This window comes from Ostrinia nubilalis, chromosome 16, assembly GCF_963855985.1.
Source record: "Ostrinia nubilalis chromosome 16, ilOstNubi1.1, whole genome shotgun sequence".
In the NCBI taxonomy this organism is placed as follows: domain Eukaryota; kingdom Metazoa; phylum Arthropoda; class Insecta; order Lepidoptera; family Crambidae; genus Ostrinia; species Ostrinia nubilalis.
The window spans coordinates 14,570,656-14,598,344 of NC_087103.1; the positions used below are offsets into that span (position 1 = coordinate 14,570,656).

At 44.1% G+C, this 27,689-nt stretch overlaps 1 protein-coding gene across 1 annotated transcript in view; it reads right to left on the bottom strand.

The window, feature by feature from the left end:
* LOC135079573 (zinc finger RNA-binding protein 2) overlaps positions 1-27,689 on the bottom strand; it is a 44,766-nt gene that overhangs the window by 13,572 nt on the left and 3,505 nt on the right. The window contains exons 3-16 of the mRNA XM_063974226.1: positions 21,805-22,010; positions 13,523-13,664; positions 12,538-12,631; positions 11,420-11,546; positions 10,455-10,710; positions 8,481-8,752; positions 7,112-7,231; positions 5,400-5,495; positions 4,499-4,666; positions 2,520-2,608; positions 1,291-1,501; positions 1,029-1,160; positions 636-767; positions 374-505 (exon numbers count right to left, since the gene is read on the bottom strand). Of these exons, the coding sequence (XP_063830296.1) occupies positions 374-505; positions 636-767; positions 1,029-1,160; positions 1,291-1,501; positions 2,520-2,608; positions 4,499-4,666; positions 5,400-5,495; positions 7,112-7,231; positions 8,481-8,752; positions 10,455-10,710; positions 11,420-11,546; positions 12,538-12,631; positions 13,523-13,664; positions 21,805-22,010 (2,177 nt within the window). The remainder of the gene's footprint in view (positions 1-373; positions 506-635; positions 768-1,028; positions 1,161-1,290; positions 1,502-2,519; positions 2,609-4,498; positions 4,667-5,399; positions 5,496-7,111; positions 7,232-8,480; positions 8,753-10,454; positions 10,711-11,419; positions 11,547-12,537; positions 12,632-13,522; positions 13,665-21,804; positions 22,011-27,689) is intronic.

The following is a 27,689-nucleotide window of genomic DNA, read 5'->3' on the forward strand; positions in this document are numbered from 1 at the left end:
TCAAACTAGTTCCGTCTCCTTTTTGCGAGTGTTCCACTGATGATGTCAGTCATGAGCAGTCTGCCCATCATATCTTGTGGGAGTGTGATCTTTGGAAACATGAACGTGATATAATGCTTAATTCAATACAACATACATCTGTTTCTGTAATTTATTAATTTCGTTGCGGGTCCAATGACAGTTTAACTTTCCCCCGGGACAAACTTGACCTTCATTGGTTGGGTTTTTGTGGCGGTCAAGCTGTAGATCCTGGCTACACAGGAGTTGCAGTGGTGGGAACGAGAGGTGGGAATAGTCCCGTAACTCTTTGAATCATGCGACATGGACTAGGACCAGGTGGTCGCCTGGTCCTGACCAAGTTGTCTCCACTCACCCTGACGCGCTGCAGGTGGAGCGGCAGGTCGGCGGCGACGCGCTTGAGCAGCGTGACGGTGGGGCGCGCGTGGCACAGCACCACGAGGCGCACGCGCGCGTCGCCGGCCAGCAGCAGCCCCTTGTACTCACCCTGACGCGCTGCAGGTGGAGCGGCAGGTCGGCGGCGACGCGCTTGAGCAGCGTGACGGTGGGGCGCGCGTGGCACAGCACCACGAGGCGCACGCGCGCGTCGCCGGCCAGCAGCAGCCCCTTGTACTCACCCTGACGCGCTGCAGGTGGAGCGGCAGGTCGGCGGCGACGCGCTTGAGCAGCGTGACGGTGGGGCGCGCGTGGCACAGCACCACGAGGCGCACGCGCGCGTCGCCGGCCAGCAGCAGCCCCTTGTACTCACCCTGACGCGCTGCAGGTGGAGCGGCAGGTCGGCGGCGACGCGCTTGAGCAGCGTGACGGTGGGGCGCGCGTGGCACAGCACCACGAGGCGCACGCGCGCGTCGCCGGCCAGCAGCAGCCCCTTGTACTCACCTTGACGCGCTGCAGGTGGAGCGGCAGGTCGGCGGCGACGCGCTTGAGCAGCGTGACGGTGGGGCGCGCGTGGCACAGCACCACGAGGCGCACGCGCGCGTCGCCGGCCAGCAGCAGCCCCTTGTACTCACCTTGACGCGCTGCAGGTGGAGCGGCAGGTCGGCGGCGACGCGCTTGAGCAGCGTGACGGTGGGGCGCGCGTGGCACAGCACCACGAGGCGCACGCGCGCGTCGCCGGCCAGCAGCAGCCCCTTGTACTCACCCTGACGCGCTGCAGGTGGAGCGGCAGGTCGGCGGCGACGCGCTTGAGCAGCGTGACGGTGGGGCGCGCGTGGCACAGCACCACGAGGCGCACGCGCGCGTCGCCGGCCAGCAGCAGCCCCTTGTACTCACCTTGACGCGCTGCAGGTGGAGCGGCAGGTCGGCGGCGACGCGCTTGAGCAGCGTGACGGTGGGGCGCGCGTGGCACAGCACCACGAGGCGCACGCGCGCGTCGCCGGCCAGCAGCAGCCCCTTGGCCAGCAGCCCGACGCGCATCACGCCCTTCAGCGCGCGCCCGCCCTCGGAAGCGCCCGCGCCCTCGCCCTCGCCCATGAACGAGAACCTGCCCAGACACAGACAGAGCTTAGTGCGAGTTTACATCAGTGACTGCATAAAAATACATTTGGATTTGTGACAGTGAAAAATCATAGGGCATTCTTTTGTTTTACTCTCTGTCTGTTGGATTCGATCAATACACACGTCTGTTGAAATTATTTCGCATTTTTACTTTAAAATACATATACCTGATTCCCTTCAATATATGACGGATTGTACAGCGACCCTAGCGGATACTTTCAAGAACTAAAATCTTCATAGATGTCTTTGACGCGCTCGCATGTGACGACGTTTGATGTAAACTCACACTGGCCGCTCAGAACCGCTTTAATTTCACAATAGTAATGACATAAATTACTTGCGCTGCTTCTTCTCAGCACTAGCCCATTTATTAAAAGAAACTGGATCTATTTGAGAGTTTAATATTTCCAATTCCACAGTAAAACATCCACAAAACGCTCACAACGCGTTTCGGCAATGAAGAAAAACCATGAGGCCTTCTGATTCTAAGCATTAATTAAACACATACATAATCAACTACAATTTAACAAAAAGTCTACAAACAATGAATCAAGCTTTTAAATCTCTAACTACTTAACTACAAACTACATTCGGGATCTAGTTTTAACTAGTACGAGATACATTTCAATAAACTTACGACTGCTCCATTTTCACTGGTAACGTATCTTTCTCTTTTTTAATGTCTTCCATTTTAACAGGCAGCATGTATTTGAACCTGGTTCCAAGCGCAAGTGGCGTTCAACAAAATGGGTAAGTGCAGTGATGCAAAAAAATAATTCACAACAAAAAAAGGCAACAAATATTATAACAAGCTTAAGATGAAACTTTAGTGTAACCAAATTATTACTAACAAATCCATTACAATAGAAATAAAGTATAAATGAGGTACTATTAACACGTCTATTTAAATAAAAACTGTAGTTATTTAGTGAAAATGTTAGGAAGACTAGGTATAGAAAACCACAAAACAAAAATTATCCAAGTATTTCCGAAGGTTTACTCACAATTGGTTATCGCGGCCGTCTTCCTTTCCTTCGGGCTTGTCATCTTTCTTCTCTTCGGTCTTGACCTGGGCTTTGGCAGGTGTCTGGGCCTGAAGAAGGAATGCCAATTAATATTATTTTACGAGATATTAACTGAAGCATGTCAATCGTGTCAGATGTCTACCGACAGTGGCAACGGCGGCGGACATTCCCTAACCCTAAATGCTCGAATATAAATTTGAGCCCATGCTGTGTTTGTCCGTCAACATATGCTTATAACGGCTGATCCCGACACAAGGGAGAGGAAGCATTTCGATTGCTCCTTCTAGGCAAAGGCCTCAGAGTGTTATCACAAAAGTCCGGTGGCCGAGCAGATAGAATTTCGTACAATAACCCCAAGCTACCCATCGTTATCGCTCCCGAGTGTGCGAGCGCGACAGCAATATGATTACGACCGGACTTTAACGATAATGCTCTGCCCGCATCCAGGTGTTTGGCCTGCCTAAACTACGTTTTTCTGGACCATGGTGCAACTCGAGGACTTTACTGCTGACTCGAGCGGGCAGCGACCGAGCAACAGAGACAAGTAGTGGCGGGTAACTACTTGCGTGGCCAGGAAGGCCTTGGATGACCTGCAGTTTGCTTCAAGCGGGCAGCAACCGGGCGACGAGAGACAGTAATGGTGGGCAGCTACTGGTCTTGGCCTGCTGCAGTTGGCTCGGGCAGTGATCGGGTGGCAGAGAGTGAGTACTGGCGGGCAGCTACTGGGCTTGGCTTGGATGGCCTTAGATGTTCTGCAGCTGGCTTGGGCTCAGTAACTGGTCGACAGAAAGAAAGTAGTGGTGGGCATCTACTGGTCTTGACCTGGATGACCTTCAGCTGGCTTGAGCAGTGACCAAACGACAGAGTGAGGAGTATTGGCGGGCAGCTACTAGGCATGACCTGGATGACCTGCAGTTGCCTCGGGCGGGCAGCGACCGGGCGACAAACTAGAGAAGCAGTAGCTGGTAGCTACTGGGCTTGACCTGGATGCCCTGCAGCTGACTCTTGCAGTGACCGGGCGACAGAGTGAGTGAGCAGTTACGTGGCTTGGCCTGGGCCCTGGATGGCCTTGGATGACCCGCAGCTGGCTCAAGCGGGTAGCGTCTTGGCGGGCAGAGTCCTGACGACAAGCTAGAGGAGCAGTGACGTCACCTTGGGCTTGGCCTGGTCGGCGAGCGCGTCGGAGAGCGACTTGAGCGCCTTCTCGGTGTGCGACACGGCGCGCTGGATGTCTTGTAGCTGCGGCTCAAGCGGGTAGCGTCTTGGCGGGCAGAGTCCTGACGACAAGCTAGAGGAGCAGTGACGTCACCTTGGGCTTGGCCTGGTCGGCGAGCGCGTCGGAGAGCGACTTGAGCGCCTTCTCGGTGTGCGACACGGCGCGCTGGATGTCTTGTAGCTGCGGCTCAAGCGGGTAGCGTCTTGGCGGGCAGAGTCCTGACGACAAGCTAGAGGAGCAGTGACGTCACCTTGGGCTTGGCCTGGTCGGCGAGCGCGTCGGAGAGCGACTTGAGCGCCTTCTCGGTGTGCGACACGGCGCGCTGGATGTCTTGTAGCTGCGGCTCAAGCGGGTAGCGTCTTGGCGGGCAGAGTCCTGACGACAAGCTAGAGGAGCAGTGACGTCACCTTGGGCTTGGCCTGGTCGGCGAGCGCGTCGGAGAGCGACTTGAGCGCCTTCTCGGTGTGCGACACGGCGCGCTGGATGTCTTGTAGCTGCGGCTCAAGCGGGTAGCGTCTTGGCGGGCAGAGTCCTGACGACAAGCTAGAGGAGCAGTGACGTCACCTTGGGCTTGGCCTGGTCGGCGAGCGCGTCGGAGAGCGACTTGAGCGCCTTCTCGGTGTGCGACACGGCGCGCTGGATGTCTTGTAGCTGCGGCTCAAGCGGGTAGCGTCTTGGCGGGCAGAGTCCTGACGACAAGCTAGAGGAGCAGTGACGTCACCTTGGGCTTGGCCTGGTCGGCGAGCGCGTCGGAGAGCGACTTGAGCGCCTTCTCGGTGTGCGACACGGCGCGCTGGATGTCTTGCAGCTGCGGCTCGGGCGGGTAGATGTCGGCGTGCTTGGCCAGCACGTGGCGGTCGTCCGACGTCTCCGGCCGCCTGCCCACTGGCCCGTAAGGCATGCCCATGCCCTGCAAACGACACACTTGTTAGGTATACCAATAAAACTGATGCAAAAGAGCTGCAGTCCAAAACATTACAAGAAGTTTCGGAGCTGTCCATCTCTCATTTGAAGGTAGATAGCGCCACGAATTCATGAACGACAGTCAAATGACAAATAACCTAATGAGAGAGAAGTTAAGGGCTGCCGCTAAAAGCAGGCCTGTTCATCTCCGCGAGTTTACATCGAAAACAAAACACGCACGATGGCCCACCTACAGGATCCTATTCGACAAGGCCTCACATACGAGCGAACATTGACTCACGCACGCGTATTCTTGTGTATGATGGAAGAAAATAAAGAAAATGGTGTACTAAATACTGTGCAGTATTTAACTGCCTAAATAATAATAAAAACAGAATGTACTTTTTTAAGTTGCCTACACTGAGAGGTAAATAAGTAGTTAATATTATTCATGATAATTCATGCTAAATCATGTATTTCCTCCGCAGTTTGGCACCTCACGTCACATCATTTTACCGAAGTCAGCCCTATAACTTCGGCGCAGTGCCGATCACTGACGTTTGTCAACAAAATGGTGCTTGACTCTTGAGACAGGCTAAATTACACCATATTGTTAATGACATTGAGCATACATTTTTTTAAATACCTGCGCGAAGTATACTTCTGTACGTAGTACTTATTATTATTCTGTGATACAACGATCATTCACAGCAACTTTAAACATTAGTGGCGCGACTTACATGGTGGTGGTGGTGATGGTGCGGCGGCAGCGGGCCGCGCGGCCACCAGGGCTCGGCGCCGCCGTCCCAGTAGCCGCGCTCCTCCTCCTCCATGCCCTGAGACAATGCACGTTCGTCAGCGAGGGATTCACAGGGGTTTATTTAAAGAGTGTTATTTTGAGAGCCTTTGTATTTTTAGTATGTAGGTGATTTCCAGTCCTCAAGAAAAATGGGTCGCCTTTGTTCGGGTAGCTAGGTGAATTAGTTCCCAGATGAAGTGAACGAAAACGGTTATACCTAAGCAATATCACTCGTGTGCTGCTCTGTCAGTTCAGCAGAGCCTGTTTACTTTATGTCAGTTCAAGAGATCATGTCCACCTGTCTAGCATTATGTCGGTTTAGGAAAGGGCGTCTACATGTTCATCATCATGACAGTTTAGGAAAGCCTGTCTACCATTGTCAAGAAAGCCTGACATAGCCCGACGGATAAGCAAGCTGAAGTGGCAATGGGCAGGGCATATAGTACGCAGAACTGACGGCCGATGGGGCAGCAAGGTTCTGGAATGGAGGCCGCGTACCGGAAAACGCAGCGTGGGATGTCCACCTACAAGGTGGACCGACGACTACCCACAATGTCATGTCTAAAATAGGTCTAGGTAGGGGAGACCGGGGCTGAAAGTGCCGGGGGTAAATTGTTCCGATGCAAAATATCTCGACAACAGAAAGAATGAGATATGTGATCGTATTATTTCGTATAATGCCTAACAGTTGGCCACATGCGACATAATACGATCACATATCTAATTCTTTCTGTTGTCGAGATATTTTGCATCGGAACAATTTACCCCCGGCACTTTCAGCCCCGGTCTCCCTATCTAATGTCTGTGTCACGGTAATACTATCTATACAGTATTCCAACTCGGACATATTTTTGAAATAAATGTCAACAGCCGCGCGGTACGTCACGGTATGATAACATGCGATAGGGCTGCTCATCTACAGTACCCATTCTAATTACATCTGCCTACTTAGAATTTCTATCTAGTTTTGTGAATGTATTTTGTGATTGTAATTCTTTATTTTATTTTGACAAACAAAATAACTTAGTGAATGAAATAGGATAAAATGCATGTTGTTTTGTGATTAGTAGATTTAATTAAAAATTATATTTGGGTTAAGATTTAGAAATAAAACTTATGCGATCGTAAATTGTATGCGCCTTGACTGAGGTGTACAAAATGCTTGATTATTGTACAGGGTGTTAGGTAAATGGGTTTATAAGCCGACACTAGCCCATGTTAACATGTGCATAAATGGTATAGTGAAGTCAGAAAATTGATATCATCATTTTAATAAATGTAATTTTCATACAAATCTGATATTATAAATTTTATTTCACTGACTTCACCATACCATTTATATGCATAATATGTTAACATGGGTTAGTGTCAGCTTATAAACCTATTTACCTAACACCCTGTATAAATAGGTAGTTGTAATTATTTTTATAAAAAAAAGAGCGCTTACTGTTTCAAAAACAACACATCGTCCGTTTATTACTGTGGCACATTCGCGACACCCCCGACTTTTGCATGTCGAGCGCATACCGAGATTTGAATTTCGAAGGAAAGCTCGCGTTTCGTCCGTTTATATGCAGTTACAATACTGTATGATAATATTACCGTGTCTGTGTGCATGTATTTGTATATGAATGAGATTATGTAAGTAGTTACGTCGTGCATGCGGCGGCGCGCCCACAGCTCGTCGCGCACCATCATGCGCTGCGCCTTGGCCTCGGCCAGCTTGCGCTGGTGCATCGACGGCTTCACCTTCACCTCCAGGTCCGGTTGCACCTAAGGACAAAAACAGTTTTGTTGCAAATTGACACCTGTTACAAGTACGTAAGATGCAACACTGTTTAGCTTGTAGTCTTGTAAAGTCTGTTCGCCGAGAGTTGATAAATATTATGAAATGTCTTGCAATAGCGACTGTCGCTTAATTATCGCATTCTGTATGGCGGGCGTCGTTTGTCACAACGCGCACTGAGTACCATGGTACGAGCCACGCAGCTGTCGTCAAGCGCCCCGGCCGGCGGGCCGCAATGTGTGAAACGCAATGTGTGAAACGGAATAGATTTATTTTACATAAGACCGAAATGAATGGTATGACAGTGGGTAGGGCTTTGCCCAACATTGGGATACACTACAAGCCACTTGATAATAATGAAATACTTTTTATCCAACACATGGACGCCACGTGTTTGATCCGTATCCCCACGTATGCCCTAACCGGAATAATTCCCGTAAATTTAAAAGAGATAATAATGATAATCTACCAACTCTTTCATTATATCGACAAAAATAATTAGCGGGCCGCAATTTATAATGAGTTTAGAACCTCTGATATTTAATTTTTTTTATCAACTCTCGGCGAACAGACTTTACTTTCTAAGCAAAGATGCAGGCTGATGTAAGTTGCCTTTGCCCAGAGTAACTTTGATATCATCCTCATAAAAATTTTGTAATCATACGACGCCCGGATCTCTTGGCAACCCGAGGGTCGCCAGGCTCGACGAGCGCCTCAAACCTTTTACTAAGTAATCACTGGATGATATTATTTGAGAACTTCTTAATTTACAGAACACTTTTTGGCAAAAGTAATTTAATGGACAGCCTCGTATTCTCCAGGGTCGCAGGGGACAAATGTATTACATTTGGTACATCGAGTAGTTGTTATGGTGCGTCCACATTGGGCGAACGGGCTCGCGCGGCAAACTCGACATCCTGCTCACTCAAGAGCAGGGTGAGCAGGATGACCAGTATGCCGCGCGGGCCCGTGCGTCCACATTGGGCGAACGGGCTCGCGCGGCAAACTCGACATCCTGCTCACTTAAGAGCAGGGTGAGCAGGATGTCAAGTTTGCCGCGCGAGTATATTCGCCCAGTGTGGACGCACCACAATGTGAAGGCACCATTACAAGCTCATGTCGAGCGCGGCAATACCCCTCTTTCGGCTCTTGTGAACCCTCTCCCCTTTTCATATTTGAATGACACCTAGTGAACACTCGGCTGTAAGGTGTAAGGAACGGGATGGGCGCACGTACCTTCTTCTTGTACTGCAGGCGGTGGCGGCGGCCCTTCATGTGCATCTCCTTGGCGTTGGGGTCGTTGAACTTGCAGTCGCACAGCTTGCAGTTGAAGGAGAGCGCCTTGCCGTCGTCGCCGCGGACCTCCTCGATGTAGTCCTGGCCCACGGGCTGCACCTCGGGCTCGGGCTCGGGCTCGTCGTGCTCGTCGTCGCCTGCGCGCGCCACCGTACTGAGCCCCCCAGACGCCACGAACGCAATCCCGGTCGTCCCCGCAACCGTGTTTTTAGCTATCAGATCGGAAAACCCCAATTCTCTCACCGCGTCACGCCACGTGACGGATTTTGACGAACGTGCGTGTTCGTTGGGTCAAAATTCGTGACGGATCAGATCGTCCGCGCCGCTCGCCGAGCGTGTCACGAGACGGCTGTTGGGCCTTTTCTACAATCTGAGTTTACACATTCTGTTAAGATTGAACCTCGACTCGACCAATTTTTTTGGCGAATTCCGCGGTTTGAAAAGTTATGCACGCTCGTCGGTTAATTTTAGATGTTGGTATAAAAAAGGCCCACAATTTCACACACTCCATATCTGTATTGAGTGTCGAAACTAGTATTTTTGAAGGAGAAAATTTGTCAGTTATCTTTTCAATCTAATAGCCAACTAATCGCGGATACAGATATGACACTGTGACGTCAGGGGATCAGTACAACACATACTCTCAAATATGATCTCCGTCGTGAAACAAATACTTACCGAAGATCATATTTGAAAAATAAATCAGAAAATAATTGACCAGAATCGATCATAAATCAGTGTAAACTGTGAAGTAATAATATTATTTATAGTCTCGAAGTAAATAACTTTTATCTAAAAACTGGATAACGGAAACTATCATTTCAGTGTAAAAATGTTATTAATTAGCTGTAATAAGAATAGAAATGTTTGATTGTAAAATAACTAATATTTTAGTTTTAAATGTAATTTTTAGCACACATTTGTTTTAATATGATGCTCAACTCAAAAACACATGCATGAACAAACAGAAAATGTCATGCAATTAAAATATATCAAGAGAAAAAGAAAAGATTGTAGTAAATAAAAAATCTTTGTCAGTTACTTCGTTACAAAGTAGTAGTGAATGAATATGATGATTTTCATCTTATGTTGTTGTGTTGAACAATAATGTTGTGCATGATTTGTGTTAAATATGTGAAATATATGAAGGCGATTGTGTAGTTAAGCATATGGTTAAACTAATATCAATGTAATTTGTCAATGCCAGTTAATATAAAAACATCTATTAAATAAACAGTACCTTTAAAAGAATTACTGCTATTTTTTTTAATTAGAATAAGAAGAATCAATTTATATAAAAAAAAGTTACAGTAGCTTCTTCAAACGTACTGTAAATGATCGGTGACGACACCTTTACAAGTCACTGCAGTAGCATTCTGAGAGCTGCATTTACAAAACAGTTGATTTGAAATAAACGTGACGTCACATTTCCGCGAGTGTATGCGAGTGACCAGGCACAAACACTATTAAAATAAAAAGCATTCTGGATGCAATTACAAAACGAATTTAAAAAAAAACATGACATCATGACAGCGTTTCATTGCAATGGTGTCGTCACGTAATGTGTGCGTGTAAAACCTTGCATTCACTTGAACATACAAGTGGAGACACCTTAGCAAACACTGAGCCTGAGTGCACAGGCGTCTCCACTTGAGCGACTTGGCCAAATGAACGGTTCATTCGCCTGTGGCCTAATTCACGTATTTTGAGTCAAGATCTCGCTGACGTTCAGAAGTCGTCACATTGAAAAACAGTTCTGAATCTGTATTCACAAGGGTCATTTCGATAGAGCGATTACTCGATAGGATCGCATTCAGCGATTTGTTGTCGTTGAAGTTTTGTTACGTGAATAAGGCTACTGAGCATTTTCAAGTGGGCAAGCCTTGTCAAGGCTTAAGCGTGCGTGTCACTCACCGCCGAGCTTGGTGGGCTCCGTGGAGGGTATGGGCTTGCCGAGCATGGTGTGCAGCTTGACGACCTTCTGGTGCTTGATGCCGCGCACGTGCGCCGCGTACGCGTCGGCGCCCGTGCACGTGACGTCACACAGCTCGCAGCGCAGGGCTGACGCGCCCGCTGCGCGCCCGCCCGCCGCTGCCGCGCCCGCTGCGGCTAGTTTGACGGCCGCTTCCTTCTTCTTGTGCTTCTGGCCTTCCAAGTGCTCCTTGTACGTCTGTGGAGGTACACAAGTTAGAAGACCGAACACAATGCAAAAACAGCTATACTAAGTTGGCCGAATGTGGACACGCACTTCGCTTCGAGTTATTACACCTCGCCTCAACAGATTTTAGAAAGTTGTCCATATTAAAATTTGCACCCGAATCAAAGGGCTCCGAAATTGAAGACTAAGTGTCTAACTACACTTATCGACTAACTTCGTTCTTAGGAATATGAACTTTGCTATAATGCGAGTGAGCATTGCATGGCAATTGGTAACACAAAAACTCAATTATGATAAAGTATTTGTGACCAGCACAAAACTGCGTGGACTGTCCATAGATGCGGAACTAAATAGTGGAGGGGAGCAAAATAGTAAGCGAAACAAGAGTTACGTTGTGTTTTTCCACATGTAGAGATAGACCGCGAACACGCGACCTGTCATTTAGGTGATAATCACACTGCGCCGCGGTACGCGAGACGACTGTTTTAACCATTGTATGCCAGTACCTCAGATTGTATAGAAAACACGCGCGGCACAACACACTGACAACGCGCAGAATTTTTTATATGAAATCACGCGGACCGCGGCGAAGCGCGGCGCAGTATGATAATCGCCTTAAGCTGCCGGTAGAGAACGATCGATTCGCCTACGCTCGTTTCTCCTCTCGCTTCCGCGTTCCGCTTTACCACTCCATTTCACTTCCAAAGCTCAGTGTTCTCACCTGCGGGCCGGCGCAGGAGATGCGGCACACGTCGCAGTAGTGCAGCTGCTGCGCCTTGGGCGGCGGCTTGGGCCGGCGCTGCTGGCCGGCGCCCACGCCGCTCTTGTTGTAGTTCTTCCAGCCGCTCCTGCCGCGAACACAATTATTAAGGCTTCCACAAACCAAACGCGGGTCAGTTGCAGCGCAATTTCAAAGCAGTTGCAACGCGGGCGGCTGTCAAAAATTTCGTTTCAGCTCGGAATGACAACTTCTTAAAATGTCAACTTCACATAATGACAACTCTAGAAGAACTAGAACTCTAGAAATAATGAAAATAAAATATCAACATTATGCAAAGTAGACCAAATGCGAATTTGTCATTGTGAGAAATAGACATTATAGATGACCCACGCTGAACTGTCCCACCAAACTCAATGACAGGGGGGCGCTACCATCGTTCAACTATATGGTTTCCAACATGGCAAAAATCGGAAACAGCGATCCGGTATTGACGGTGGCGCCCCACTGTCAATGTCATGCATAGGACAGTTCAATATTTTGGTACTATATGAGAAGTTGTCTTTTAGCGAAGTTGACATTTTAAGAAGTTGTCATTTCGAGAAGTGGACATTTTGCGCCCCGGTTGTCATTTAAAGAAGTTGTCATTCTGAGCTGAAACGAAAAATTTAAATATTCGAAAACGGCTTTCAACGCGCTGCTACCGCCCTGCGTCCGGTGCGTCATGCTAATATGGCCGCTATAGTAATACAACAGCGCGGGCCCGCGCTCGCGCCGCTTCAGTCCCGCACCCGCGCCGCCCCGTTTGTATTTCGGCAGTTGCAGTGCGGCGCGGTTGGAGCGCGGGCCCGCGTTCAAATTTGGTGTGACACACTTCAAAGAGTTTCTTGTATTACAACTTGCGCGGGCCCGCATTCAAACTGCGCTGCTACTGCCCTGCGTTTGGTCTGCCCAAGGCTTTAATCCGAGATATTTCTGAGCAGATGAGGATGAAGATTCCAGAAATGAGGTGGAGGTTTCAGAAACAAATTCAATTTCTTCTACAGGGAAGAAGGTTCCAGAAACGAAATAAATATCCTTCACATTTAGTCACTTTTCAATATAATTTTGTAAATACTGACCCTCCGCCACCGGTCTTATTCTGCTGCGCAACGTACATGGTTGCTGCGTTATACAGCGCCGTATCGTACGCTGTGTTCCCGCGGTTTGTAGTCTCTGCAAAAGTGAGCCCATATTAGTGCTGTTTGGTCATCCAATGAACAAAGAAACAATGTACTCGACGAGTGGCCAGCCTTACACAGGCTCGACGAACGTGTACTTAGACGTATTGATAGACTATTGACAGTCTATCGAGTCCGATCAACTGATAGTTTCGCATCACTATATCATAGCGCGAACGTCGGTATGAAGCTTTGCCTTCTTTCTTTTTTTTTATTTCTTTAATATTATTACACATTTAAATTAACTTAGTCTCGTAAAACTTTAAAAGTTTGTAGTTAATGTGACTGACTGTTTTGTGCTGCTTCTTGCCTTCTTCTCAGCACTGAATATTTCCATTTATTATCCTGAAGCAGTGGTATTGTTAAAACTGAGGTCACGTGTAAAAGTGCCTACTTGCAAAAATCAATAAGTTTTATGAGTTTTAGTTTTTTTTGTGTAGTGGGACGTCCACCCACAAAATGGACCGACGACATCATAAAGGTAGCAGGAAAGCGCTGGACGCGAGCCGCCACCAACCGGGTAACATGGAAAGCATTTGGGGAGGCCTATGTTCAGCAGTGGACGTCCTATGGCTGAGATGATGATGATGATAGTATTTTTTATGTCTGCAGCCATGAGCAGGCGCGGATCCACCGTTGTGGGCACTGTGGGCATGCCCACAACCCTAATTTGCTTGTTTTATTTATGATCTATTGATAAGATCGATAGGCTGATGATAAAAACGGCTGACTGATGAGCCTTTAAAAAATCGAGCGTGATTGAGCGTGAGTGAGTTCGTACTCCAATCCAACTCTCACTTTGCTAATTTTAGTGGCTGTGCCCACAACCTTTTTTGAGGGCTGGATCCGCGCCTGGCCATGAGGTTGTGACGTTACATGTACTCACGTTTAGCGGTCTGCGTAGCGGGCGCCGAGTATGGCTGCGCGGGGTAGGTAGTAGCGGGAGTGGTAGCGGTGTGCGCGTGAGAATGCGTGTGCGTATACACGCCGCCGTAGGCCTTCGCGCCGCCCCCGGCCCGCGCTCCGCCCTGCGTGGAAACAAAACAAATTCGTCAACAAAATATGTACTAAAGCCTGGTCCGTGAGCACGTAGAATTCCGTCCAATGACCACAAGCTGCCCATCCTTGTCGCTCGCACGTAATTATGTTGCTGTCGCGCTCGCACACTCACTGCGGGCGCGCGTCGCACAGTCGCGACAGCAATATAATTACGCGCGAGCGATAAGGGTGGGTAGCTTGGGGTCATTGGACGGGATTCTACGTGCTCACGAACCAGGCTTTACCAGAGTAAAGCCAGTCGTGGTTGCGCCGAATTTTGTCAGTGTGTCCGTGCGCGCCGCATGCGTATATTGGCGCGCTCACAATACAAACCGCGCTCGGTGCGTTTCTATGAAGATGACCTACTCATTTGTATTTACTCTGGTATTACTCTTAACAGGTTTGCTGCCACTTCAAAAAATATGATCTACTGGGAGGCCAAATATTGTTTTTTTTTTATGAATCTACTAAGACGCGAGACCGCACCGGTGTGTGGCTTCGAGTGTGTGCAGCAAACCTGTTAAATCAATTATTTAATTGGATATAATTAATTATCCTGAAGGATTAGCTTATTGGCAGTTTCCTGTAATCACTTGTAATGAGTCATAGACTATTCTGTCTCATGCTTTAAGTGCACTGCTATTATTTTGTAATTAATAACCTGTTTTAAGATAAATACTTTGCATTTTATTCCAATGAGTAACTGAAATACAAAATTAGTAAAAATATAAAATGTGGTCATTAGCAGTTTCACTATTTTTTCGTTTGCCTGTAGAGCAAAAATCAACCAACATAATTTATTACTTGAGGCTACTTCGAAAAGCTGTTTACGTAATTTCTGGTTTATGTCACCGTCGTTCCTTCATGCAGGCATCTCGCGTTGTGTGAGAGGGTTGGCACACATTCAAAACTTCAGATAACGTTTTCGAAGTAACTCTCTAAAGCCCGGTCTCCGAGCACGTAGAATTTCGTCTTATGACCCCAAGCTACCCGCTCGCACTCACTGCGGCCGCCCGTCGCAGTCGCGACAGCAATATAATGAGGGCTAACGTTTTAGCGCTCACCAGTTAGCGCCATTGTAGAGTAAGGTCCTGTCACTAGCTAGTAGCGAAGACAGTGGCACCAACTGGTGAGCGCGAAAGTGGTAGGAGGACTATCGCATTTGCACTCATCAAGATGGCGCCACTGTAGAGTAAGGTCCTGTCAATCGCCAGGGGTGCCAACTGTTATAATATAATAATAATAATAATAATAATAAAATCTTTATTTCATTACCAGCGGAATTGCTTATAATTAATAGTGATCGATGCCTCCTTTTAAGCTTAAAGAAGCCTGTGCCAGGAGACATCGCTCTTCCTTGGAATGTTATGTGTGCGTAAATACAATTCAATAGGTACTTATACAAAAATAAAAGTAAGCACTAATACTACATAATATCAACTAGGTATACTAAGTATCATATCTGTAGTAACAAAGTAAGGGGGATGGCGCGCGCGGAGTGAGTGAGTGTATGTGTGAGTGAGTGTATGTATGTGTGTGTGTGTGTGTGTGTGTGTGTGTGTGTGTGTGTGTGTGTGTGTGTGTGTGTGTTGTGTGAGTGTGCGTGTGTGTGTGAGTGTGTATGTGAGTGAGTGAGTGTATGTGTGAATGTGTACATGTGTGTTTTATTTTTATTTATTTTTTATTAGTTTAGTTTAAGATTGTCTCAATGTCGTCATAAGATTTTGGCTTCAGCCATTTCATTAAAAGTTTCTTGCACTCGAAGTAATTTTTGTCATAAATATTAATCTCCTTATTTAGTAAATTATAGAGATACACAGAACGCCTATCATATTGCTTTTTTGCAAAGAAGGTTTTAAATCTAGGAGCATGTGCAACAATATCTTTCCTCCTCCTATTGGTGAAGTCAGGGTTATAAGGCATGGATTTGTGCTTTCTCAAAACTGTGTGAAGCACATACAACTTCCTAACTGAAAGAAGGCCACTAATTTGATAAAGAATTTGTGTTGGAAATCTAATCTTTTTAAAATACATAACCTTAATTAGGCTACGTTGGGCCCGTTCTACATCAATGAAGCGGGTTTTAGCTGCACCTCCCCATATTGGTACACAATATGTTAAGACAGACTGAACCAACGAAATATAGATCTCTGTGAAAAGATCTCTGTTTGAGCTCAGTAGATCAACAGCCGTTCCAGGCACCACATATCTCAAGGTCTTAAATATCCATGTCAGCTTCCTGACTCTTGAGATGACATGTTCTAGATGCGGATACCAAGACAGTCGCTGATCCACATAAACACCTAAGTATTTCGTCTGCTCGACCCTTTGAATTTTCGGGCAGCTGCAGTTCAGCCTATCAGCATCAACAGCATTGCAGTTGTGAATTTTTATGCTTAGATCGTCAGAAGGCTGTTTATTGCTGTAGATGCTATAACAGATATAGTTGGTTTTTGCGGTGTTTAATGTCAATAAATTATTACGTAACCACCTACTTATTAGTTCAAGTCCACTCTCAGCATTAGACTTAACAGCGTCCCAGGAATCAGCACTAAAAACCACGGCAGTGTCATCGGCGTATGAGAAGATATTGGCATGTTTTATGTTCATAGTGCAGAGATCGTTAATATAACCGAGAAAGAGTGTTGGCCCAAGTACACTCCCTTGTGGTACGCCGTACGACACAACAACATCTCCGCTAGTATAAGTGTCCAGTTTCACTCTCTGACGCCTATCAGACAGATAGTCCTTAAACAGATCAAGTGATGTTCCCTTTAGGCCAACAGCTTCCAACTTACGTACAAGTATGGGAACAGAGACAGTGTCAAACGCTTTTTGTAAATCAAGGAATACAGTTATGCATTTCTTGTTATTATCTAGTTGCTCTACCACTAACGAACTCATTGCAGAAACTGCATCTTCAGTGGATTTTCCCGGTCTAAAGCCGTACTGACAAGAGGATAGGATGTTGTATTTGTTAAGGTAGTTAAGCAGTCTAGAGTTAAGTAATTTTTCTATAATCTTTGAAATAGCTGGCAAGACGGATATAGGTCTATAGTTAGTTACACTGTCTCTATTCCCAGCCTTGTAAACTGGAGTTATAATTGACTTTTTAAGTGAAGACGGGAAAATTCCCTTGTTAAAACAGAGGTTTGCAAAGTGGGTTATAATCGGTACAACATGAGACCTTATGTGTTTGAGAAAGTTAGTAGGAATATTGTCCCAGCCAGGTGCACTGCTTGACTTAAGCGACATCAGAATACTACCAACCTCGTCCTGATCTGTGTCCAATAGGACAAAAGAGTTAGGCTGACTTGGTAAGTCGCGTAAGTAAGTGTTCCGTTCATCATCAGACGTCTGCACGCGTTTAGCCAACTGCTCACCAATATGCGCAAAAAAGTCGTTAACAAAATCTGCAGATGCAGTTGGAGATGATTTGACATTAATTAGTTCCGAATTATTACTGTTACATTTGCTAGTGTGAGTGATATTTTTTATGTTCTTCCAAAGTAACTTGTTATTGTTTATAGATTTACTAAGTAATTCTCGTTCATATTGTCTTTTAAGTTTTTTGATAAGGTTGTTACAATAATTTCTGTATCTAATGTATGTTATTTTATGTATGTCGTTGTGTGGTTCGTCTTTTGTTTTTTTTTTTGCAGTTTGTTTCGGTTACGTAACTGTTAAGTATAAAAACGATAGCCCTCATTAGGCGCGAGTGATAAGGATGGGTGGCTTAGGGTCATTGGACGAGATTCTACGTGGTCGGCGAGCGGACTTTAAATTTCATTACAGTTTGTAACTTGTAAGTTTAGTGACGTCACGTACCTGCGTATGCACCTGCGCGTAGGTGGCGGGCGTGGAGTAGGCGGGCTTGGCGCCGGTGTCGTAGGCGGGCTGCTGCGGCCGCCCGTCGCAGTCGCGACAGCAATATAATAACGCGCGAGCGATAAGGATAGCTTGGGGTCATTGGACGAAATTCTACGTGGTCGGCGAGCGGACTTTAAATTTCATTACAGTTTGTAACTTGTAAGTAGAGATGAAACGGATATCCGGCAACTATCCGGTAGGCCGGATATCCGGCCTAAATTTACTATCCGGCCGGATACCGGATAGTAACTCACTATCCGGCCGGATACCGGATATTAAAAAACTACGTCAATTTCCTATTAATAAAATGAAATACATTAGGTAATCTTTGAGGTAAATACCAATAAAATGGCTTATAATAATGACGGCTTTTATTTAAAGTCCAAAAAAGCCATTCTTCAAAAAGCCTTTCAAAAAACTAATTTCTTTTTCTGGGCTATTCACTCTAATGACGAATACATAAATACAGAGTGGCCCAGAAGAAAATTCACTTTTGAAAATTGAAGGAAACGAAAACTGTACATTTTTATAGAACTTTAATAACTATTGCAATATGAAGGAAATTTAATGCAATTTATTTTTAAATTTACCTTTATTAAATTACATCGCCCAGGAGATTTCCTTGATGCTTACAACATTCGATCAACATACATCAAAATCTTGAAATGCGTTCGTTAGAATTCCTCGAAACCTATTTTCAATTTTTTGCCGAATGCTCAGCTTCAGTTGCTGCATGTTTGTTGGATTATAAAAGACATTCTTAATGTAACACCACAAAAAAGAATTTTCTGGAGTGAGATCAGGGCTTCCTGGTGGACAGCAGATGTCACCCCTGCCTGAAATTATTATTACTGAGTGGGTGACCTTTTTTGGCAACTTAGTAATTTTTTTTTATGTAATGTCTTTATTGCCTGAATCTGTGGTTGTCAAAATAAAATTATTTTCTTTCTTTCTTTCTTTCAATAGTTAAGGTTCTACAAAAATGTACAGTTTTCGTTTCATTGAATTTTCAAAAGTTAATTTTCTTCTGGGCCACCCTGTAGTAAATAATATCTGTTAATATCGAAATATTGCTAAATAAAAAAGGCGATCTTTTTTTCACTGATGGTTTGATGACATGATGCATGCAGTTCAGATTACGCAGCAAGTAAACTAATTTAATTTTCGCTATTCAATCACACACTCACAATAGCAACCGAAATCGCTCGAATTGATCTGCCCCCCTAGACAAGTGGCAAAATCAGACATTCTATTCGGACAGATTCGATTTTTAGTCCAGTAGAATTAGCTTTTAAATCGGAAATAATTCCTACAAAAGATTTTATTGTTTTAATGGCTTCATTGGTTGCCCATTAAGACTCTCCTAAGTTTTCGACTTCGACGGAGTTGTGCTTAAGTGGTGGGGGCCCCCGAAAGAGGCATTTTTTCGGTTTTCCGGTTATACCGCGTAAAGGACTTACCCTATCAAAAAGTGGTCTTCATGACGGTTGAAGGGCACTTAATCCTGCATTGAATAAGACCAAATTCATATGTTTCGGACAAACCGTTCTCGCGCTAAAGTTCGGCAAAGTAGAAAATATACGTATAATTAATGACCCTCTCCACGTCCAATGGTTTGTTACCCACAGGCTTCCAAGTCTTGAAAAGGGCCACCTCAACCAGTGTAACCCTATCAAGGCTTACGAGCTTGATGCGCCTATCCTTGTTCGTCCCAGCCGTTCCTTAACTGCGGTTGCTGCACCTCTTCCTGGCACTCACCTGAACGACTCTGTGTTACCTACTGTGGCTGCCCCTCTTCCTTGTATCCTCCTGCATGACTACGTTGCCTAGCCGTATGCCTGGTCTAAGGTTCGACGCCAAAAATCAACAACAACAAGTTCATATTAAAACGCTGAAGAGTTTTTTGTTTGTTTGTTTGAACGCACTAATCTTAAGAATTACTAGTTTGATTAAAATCATTAATTTGTGTTGAATAGCTCATACATTGAGGAAGGCTATAGGATATATACAATCACTCTACAACTAATAGAGGCGAAGCAGTAAAGAAAAATGTTGCAAGCACGGGAAATAGTATTTAAACTATTTTCACGCGTACGAAGTTGATTTTGTGGCGTCGAACCTTGGACCAGGCATATGGCTAAGCAATGAAATCGTACAGGAGGGTACAAGGAAGAGGGGCAGCCACATTAGGTAACACAGAGTCGTTCAGGAGAGTGCCAGGAAGAGGTGCAGCAACCGCAGTTAAGGAACGGCTGGGACGAACAAGGATAAGCGAATCAAACTCGTGAGCCTTGTTAGGGTTACACTGGGTATCCATTTTTATAACAAAGTCCCTGATAAATATAAAGAGCTACCGTACAATAAATTTAAAGGTATAGTTAAAGATCACATGCTTAAAAAAGCCTATTATACAACTCGAGATTTTCTTAATGATAAGTCATCCTGGGAGTAGGATTATGGTCCTCTCATGCTCGCACTAAAAAGAATTAAAATCGTGCTATGAAAAGTAATGTATAAACTAATCTAATTTTCTAAAATGTTATAGTGTCATGCTTCTCAATCTGGACTGTTACTTAGCTTTATTATTAGTTTTTTTTTTTCTCTAAGAGATAACTTGGTATTGTCATTCTCACTAAAATGTCTCTGGGGTGGTGGCGTAGTGAGGCGGGTCGTTACATTCCCTCTAATATGGTCGAGTGAAGCGATGGCTGGTTCACTCGTCATGTCTGTGAACAGGCGCTGCTTTCGGGGACTGGTCAATCCAAGTTATTCCAACTTATGTATGCGAGTCATTTCTACTAGTATTTGAGTGTGTAATCTGTAAGTCTAGATATTAGCACGTCACTACCTTGTTTAATATGCCACGCAATTTTGTATACCCATTCTTATAAGATACACTATACAAGAATGCATGGTAAATTCAGTGAACTGCTCCTGAATCGAATGTACCTACTACTGCTATTTCTATTTATTTATATTAACCGGCAGACAGTGGTGACTGAGTTTGTTGCGGCGCTTCTTCTCAGCACTTGCCAAATGTTGGTCTCGAAGCGCTGGTAGGGTAAAAAGATTATGAGACATGTAGAGGCTCCTTAAGAGCAAAATGACGATTTGTAAGAACTATTTATTAGTCTAAACAAATAAAGAAATTTTGACTTTGACTTTGACTGGTTAAGGCGACCCTTTACAAGGCTTGGAAGCATGTGGGTAACAAGCCATTGGACGTGGAGAGGGTCATTAATTATACGTATATTTTCTACTTTGCCGAACTTTAGCGCGAGAACGGATTGTCCAAAACATATGAATTTGGTCTTATTCAATGCAGGATTAAGTGCCCTTTAACCGTCATGAAGACCACTTTTCGATAGGGTAAGTCCTTTACGCGGTATAACCGGAAAACCGAAAAAACGCCCCTTTTGGGGGCCCCCACCACTTAAGCACAACTCCGTCGAAGTCGAAAACTTAGGAGAGTCTTAATGGGCAACCAATGAAGCCATTAAAGCAAAAAAATCTTTTGTAGGAATTATTTCCGATTTAATCAATTTTTGTGTTTAATTCTACTGGCCTATTTCGAAAAGTGTGACTATTCTAGTCTACTAATAGACCCACTGATCGCGTTCGAAGCACCTGTGCGGCGCTAAACTTGTCACGACATGAAACGAGACAATGGGCCAACTATCCGGCCGCCGGATATCCGGCTATCCGGCCTAGCAGCTGGCCGGATATCCGGTATCCGGCCAAACAACTATCCGTTTCATCTCTACTTGTAAGTTTAGTGACGGCACGTACCTGCGTATGCACCTGCGCGTAGGTGGCGGGCGTGGAGTAGGCGGGCTTGGCGCCGGTGTCGTAGGCGGGCTGCTGCGGCCGCCCGTCGCAGTCGCGACAGCAATATAATTAGGCGCGAGCGATAAGGATAGCTTGGGGTCATTGGACGAAATTCTATGTACTCGGCGACCGGACTTTAGTTTCATTACAGGTTGTAACTTGTAAGTTTGTACCTGCGTATGCACCTGCGCGTAGGTGGCGGGCGTGGAGTAGGCGGGCTTGGCGCCGGTGTCGTAGGCGGGCTGCTGCGGCGGCGCCCGTAGCAGTCGCGACAGCAATATAATAACGCGCGAGCGATAAGGATAGCTTGGGGTCATTGGACGAAATTCTACGTGGTCGGCATCCGGACTTTAGTTTCATTACAGGTTGTAACTTTGTAAGTTGAGTGACGGCACGTACCTGAAAGTACGTTTTTCTTATTCTTATTCTTACCTGCGTATGCACCTGAGCGTAGGTAGCGGGCGTGGAGTAGGCGGGCTTGGCGCCGGTGTCGTAGGCGGGCTGCTGCGGCGGCGCGGCGGGGTAGGCGGCGGCGGCCTGCTGGTAGTACGCCGACTTGGACGCGTCGTAGGCGGACGCCGCCGCCGCCGCCGCGTGCGCGTGCGCGTGAGCCGCTGCTGTCGGCAACACGCCTTGCTCTTTAATATCTACACTGTAAGCCTCGTTTTTTTCTAGAAGCGAGTAGCTGATCGGCACAAAATGACCTTACTTTTAGATCGAAACTAGAGATGAAACGGATATCCGGCAACTATCCGGTAGGCCGGATATCCGGCCTAAATTTACTATCCGGCCGGATACCGGATAGTAGCTCACTATCCGGCCGGATACCGGATATTAAAAATCTACGAAAATTTCCTATAATAAAATGATACACAATAATCCAAGCACAATGATAAATAATAATAATAATAATAAAAATTGTTTATTTTATCAGACACTCATTATAGTACATTAAAAATTTTTTGGAAGATAACAATTGTTGTTCTGAGTGTGCGATCTGGAGCCTAAACTAGGGTCACCCTGTATTTCAGGCCTCCAGGTCCCCCACCCGCGGATCACAATAAGATATTACAAATTAAATACAAAAAGATTAAAGTTAAGTGCTAAGTGCCTATGCGTAAGTTTTTATGGCGCGCGTGTATAAGTGTGTGTGTGTGTGTGTGTGTGTGTGTGTGTGTGTGTGTCTGTGTGTGTGTGCGTGTGTGTGTGCGTGAGCTCGTGTGTGTGTGTGTAACATTAGTTGTGTTGGATACTACTATCATTAATGAAGAATGTTCACTAATTTTGTTTTTTAGCTTTCTGTATTCTCTGTTAAAAATAAAAAATACACGTGAAAGAATTATTTCGATACGTTAATTAGTTTCCAAGATATTGAATTTTAAAAGTGCGGGCGGCGGCCGGCCCGCCATTTTATGCGCGTGACGTCATATTACAACGACTGGCTCATATTTGTATGGGTGGAATCTTGCAAACTGAATTAAGACCCACTTCCAGGCAACCGATTAAGCTGAAATTTCGCAAATACATGTGATTTGGATGACCATGCAATATTATGATGACATGGAGCTGATCTGATGATGGAGCTGGAAGGTGGCCATAGGAACTCTATAATTAAACGACTTAAATGCATCGAGTTTGGGCTCGTTCGTTTTGTATTGATGAGTATTTTAATTCTATATAGTAATCGGGGTCTAATGATGGAGCTGGAAGGTAATTCGCAATAAAACGACACAATCGCATCAAGTTTGGGTTTGGTTCAATTTTAATTTCTGTGATGGGTCTGGGTGTTAATATAAAAATATAACAAAAAAAATTTATTTAAGTATGTTTATATCCGTTTTCTAGTGAGCGGACGCTGTGAATGTACGTCACACGGGGTCACGTGACCGTCGGCGGGACTCAATATTTAAGCGAACTTTGAATGCCTATAAAATCATAACTACTGGGTATTTTTGAATGAAATAAAAACTAATGTATTTGTAAATGTAAAAGCTTAACTGTAACATAGGTTTCAAGTGATTTTGCATACCTAGTAACATTCTCAATTGTTTATTGCGGTATTACTAATAGAGCTTCAGTGTCATTGTAATTAGTTTTAAGTAACCAGTTTCGAATGACATTTCTACATTCGTATCTTGATTTGCTGTATATATTTAAGTGCTTATTTAGTTTTTTATACAAGTGTGATGCTAGGAATTCCAAGTGTCTTTGGGAGAACGTTGTATGACAAGGTAGTAATTTGCAAACTTTGTCTGATCTACGTTTGAGCAGGGTGAGAGATCGATCGTAAGTAAGAGTTGAATGTTTGTAAAGAGTGGCGTGGAGTATGAATAGTTGCCTGATAGTGAGGACTCCACAGTCCTGGTACAATGTCTCGGTTGGATAACGGAAGGGTTTCCTATGCATAACTTTGAGGATCGATCTTTGGGCGCGTTCATGATCAAGCACGGAAGTGGGCAAGATGATCGAGACTGCTGTAGCCTGACATCACTACTTGAAAATTGACATTTTTTTTCTCCGGACATACTATTTGTAACACCATTTGCATTATAACACCATATTAAATACTTGTTTCATGATTATTATTTTAATTCTAATGACATCATAACTATACAGGGTGTTAGGTAAATGGGTATATGAGCCGACACTAGCCCATGTTAACATGGTCATATAAATGGTATGGTGAAGTCAGAAATTTAACATCATCATTTTTTATTTTTTATTTTCATACAAAATATTTTTTATAAAATCCGATTTGCATGAAAATTAAAATAATTAAAATGAAGATATCAATTTTCTGACTTCACCATACCATTTACATGACCATGTTAACATGGGCTAGTGTCGGCTCATATACCCATTTACCTAACACCCTGTATATTTGACACTAATTGAAATTGAATTATATGTTTAGACGACCAATACTGCTCGAATTTATTTATTTTTTATTTTATTTTTTGTTTGTACCCACGCGTGTAATGCTCTGAACGTGTAATAGTATGGGATGAACTAAATTGTCTAATCGCGCACACAATATTACTTTACCATTACTACACACACACCTATACAAACAGTTTTATCTTTTTATTAGTATTCTTTTCATTAGTATTCTTAATAAACGTAGTCTTATCATCCTTACCGATTTACCGCCTTTTGTATTTATCTGTGCACTAATATTACTATTTATGTATGTTTATCTAGACAATTTTATGCAGCTTAGTATTTTATTATTTTACCAATGGTCCGTGACCCTCACTCGGCATGGGGCACACTGAAAACCAGCGCCGTGGCCTTCGTCACCGTGGGCCACGGCATATGCTGAGTGGGGTCCCGTTGCAGTGGGCATCTTGTTGGTGGATGGGTGGCACTGCTCAGTTTACTCTTGTTTTTTATTTTTTCTTCTTCCATTATTATGTGCCACTGTCATGTCTATGTAATTGCCTGTATTTGTATGATGTCCATTGTAATAAATGTATCTTTCTTTCTTTCTTTCTAATATTTGAGTTAAATATCAATAAAATGGCTTATAATAATGACGGTTTTTATCTAAAGTCCAAAAAGTTACAAAAAAGCCATATTAGGGCTTTTCAAAAAACTAATTTCCTTTCTGGGCTATTCACTCTAATGACGAATACATAAATACATAGTAAATATATTTTAATGTCGAAATATTGCCAAATAAAATAGGCGATCTTTTTTTTCACTGATGGTCTGATGACATACAGGATGACTTTGAAATCTTTGGCATCCTTTTAATATGACTACTCATAATACATAGTGCATTCCCCAAATATGAGACAAATCCAATGAGATTTTTTGTCATTATTTTAACTATGTATTTGTATTATATTAGTGTGCTCTTAAAAAGAGTTTAAAACTATTGTACAGTCAACAGCACATCATCCTATACATTTTGTTGCAAAATAACACTTAATACATTGAAATAAGATGCCACAGTATGAAGATTGATGTGCTGTCGTCTGTACAAGATTTCAAATATTGAAATTTTAATTCATTTGATATGACTCATATTTGGGGAATCATGAGTAGAGTCTTATTTTAAAAAGAATGCCAACGATTTCAAAGTCACTCTGTATAATGCAGTTCAGTCAGATTACGCAGCAAGTAAACTAATTGAATTTTCGCTATTCAATCACATACTCACGATGGCAACCGAAATCGCCCGAATTGATCTGCCCCTTAGGCGAGTGGCAAAATCTGACATTCTATTCGAACGAATTCGATTTTCGAAAAGTGTGACTTGTCTAGTCTACTAGACTCACTGATCGCGTTCGAAGCCCTTCTGACCCACCGCACTACCAAACCACACTACCAGTAGTGTCGTGGGGAATATTTTTTCCCTTCTGCACTACCAAGCCAGTAGTGTCGTGGGTAACATACATCTTTATTCCCATCGACACTACTACCATAATTAAATGTAAAATTTGTAAAATTTTGGATTGTTTTGTAATACATTATACCTATATAACTTTGCGTGAAAGAAAAACAAAAATTAAATTAATTATTTTTACCCGACTGCGGCAAAGCAAAAGGAGGGTTATGATTTTGACAGGCTATGTATGTATGTATATATGTTCATCTATTCCCTCGTAACTTCTAAACTACTTATCAGAATTCGACACATGACATATCATTAGAAGCGTCTTAATTGTCCGCTGGTTATAGGCTATATGGGGTTTCACAAAATCTAATGTGGCGCCCTCTAGCGGACAAACCATACAGAGTAAAAAAATAAAGTTAAGATAAATATGCCGTGTTTAGTATCATTTGAAAGCGCTTTACTTGTACATTTACCGTAACATGTACATAAGCCCTTTTAGGTAATATTTTATTTTCAGTAAATTCCGTCAAACTGCAAAATTGCACAGAGGTTAGTGTTGCATATAAACATAATTTATTACAAAACAATCCAAAATTTTACAAATTTTACATTTAGTTATGGTAGTAGTGTCGATGGGAATGAAGATGTATGGCCCTTAAAAATTACCCACGACACTACTGGCTTGGTAGTGTAGAAGGGAAAAAATATTCCCCACGACACTACTGGTAGTGTGGTTTGGTAGTGCGGTGGGTCAGAAGGGCGTTCGAAGCACCTGTGCGGCGCTAAACTCGTTACGACATGCAACATGACAATGGGACAACTATCCGGCCGCCGGATATCCGGCTATCCGGCCTAGCAGCTCGCCGGATATCCGGTATCCGGTATCCGGCCAAACAACTATCCGTTTCATCTCTAATCGAAACCATTTCAAATGCACCATGGTTCATTACTAACACTGAAATCCATGAAGCTCTGAACACAAGAACTGTTAGGGAGGAGCTAAAGCTGACAGGGAAAAAATATAAAACGCGACTGGAAAATCACCCAAATCAGTTGGCTACTTCGTTGGCAACCATCAGCTACACTAAACGACTAAGGGGGCGTCCATAAATTACGTGAGACTTTTAGGGGGGGGAGGGGGTCAACGAAAACCTCACTAAATCTCACGTGGGGGAGAGGGGGGGTCTCGGTAAATATCACGTAATTTTTCCCGCAACAAATAGAGTAAAATTGCCAGAAAACTGGGTTATTGAAGTAAAAAAAATGTTTTTTTTTTACGATGATAATGACAATTTATTCTAAACCGTCTAATCAAATTAAACTAAAAATGCCTCCATCTGCATTTGTGAACACTAAAGATGCAGAATAAATGTCGAAATTAAGAAAATTCGAAATTAAAAAAACGCCATCGGCATCGCTATTGCGTAAAAAATTGGCCAAGTGCGTGTCGTGGTACGCGCAGTGTAGGGTTCCGTAGTTGTCTGTCGTTACCAAGCAATTTCAGAAGCAAGCAATTACTTCATCTAAAGTCACTTTTCATATTTTCTTCTAAGGAATTTTTATTTGTTAAGAAATTGTATAATACATGAGTCAAATGACTATTACTCTTAAACTAAGTAATGTATCTTAACCGTTATAGTTTTCCTTGAAAAAAATCATCCCCACTTTACATGCAGGGGAGCTACCCTAGAAATTTTTTTTTCAAAGTTTTATTTTACCGTTTTGTCGGCGTGATTAATATACATACCTTCACAAAATTACAGCTCCCCAGTGCCAATAGTTTCCAAGCGAAACCTCGGACAGACAGACAGACATAATATCGAAACTATAAGGGTTCCTTGTCAGGACTACGGAACCCTAAAAAATGACATTACATAGTTACGTATGAAAATATTATGTATTCGTAGTTAAAGTAACCAATAGTCAAATTTGACAGATGTCAAATGACAAGTGGTTAAATAACAGAAATCATTTT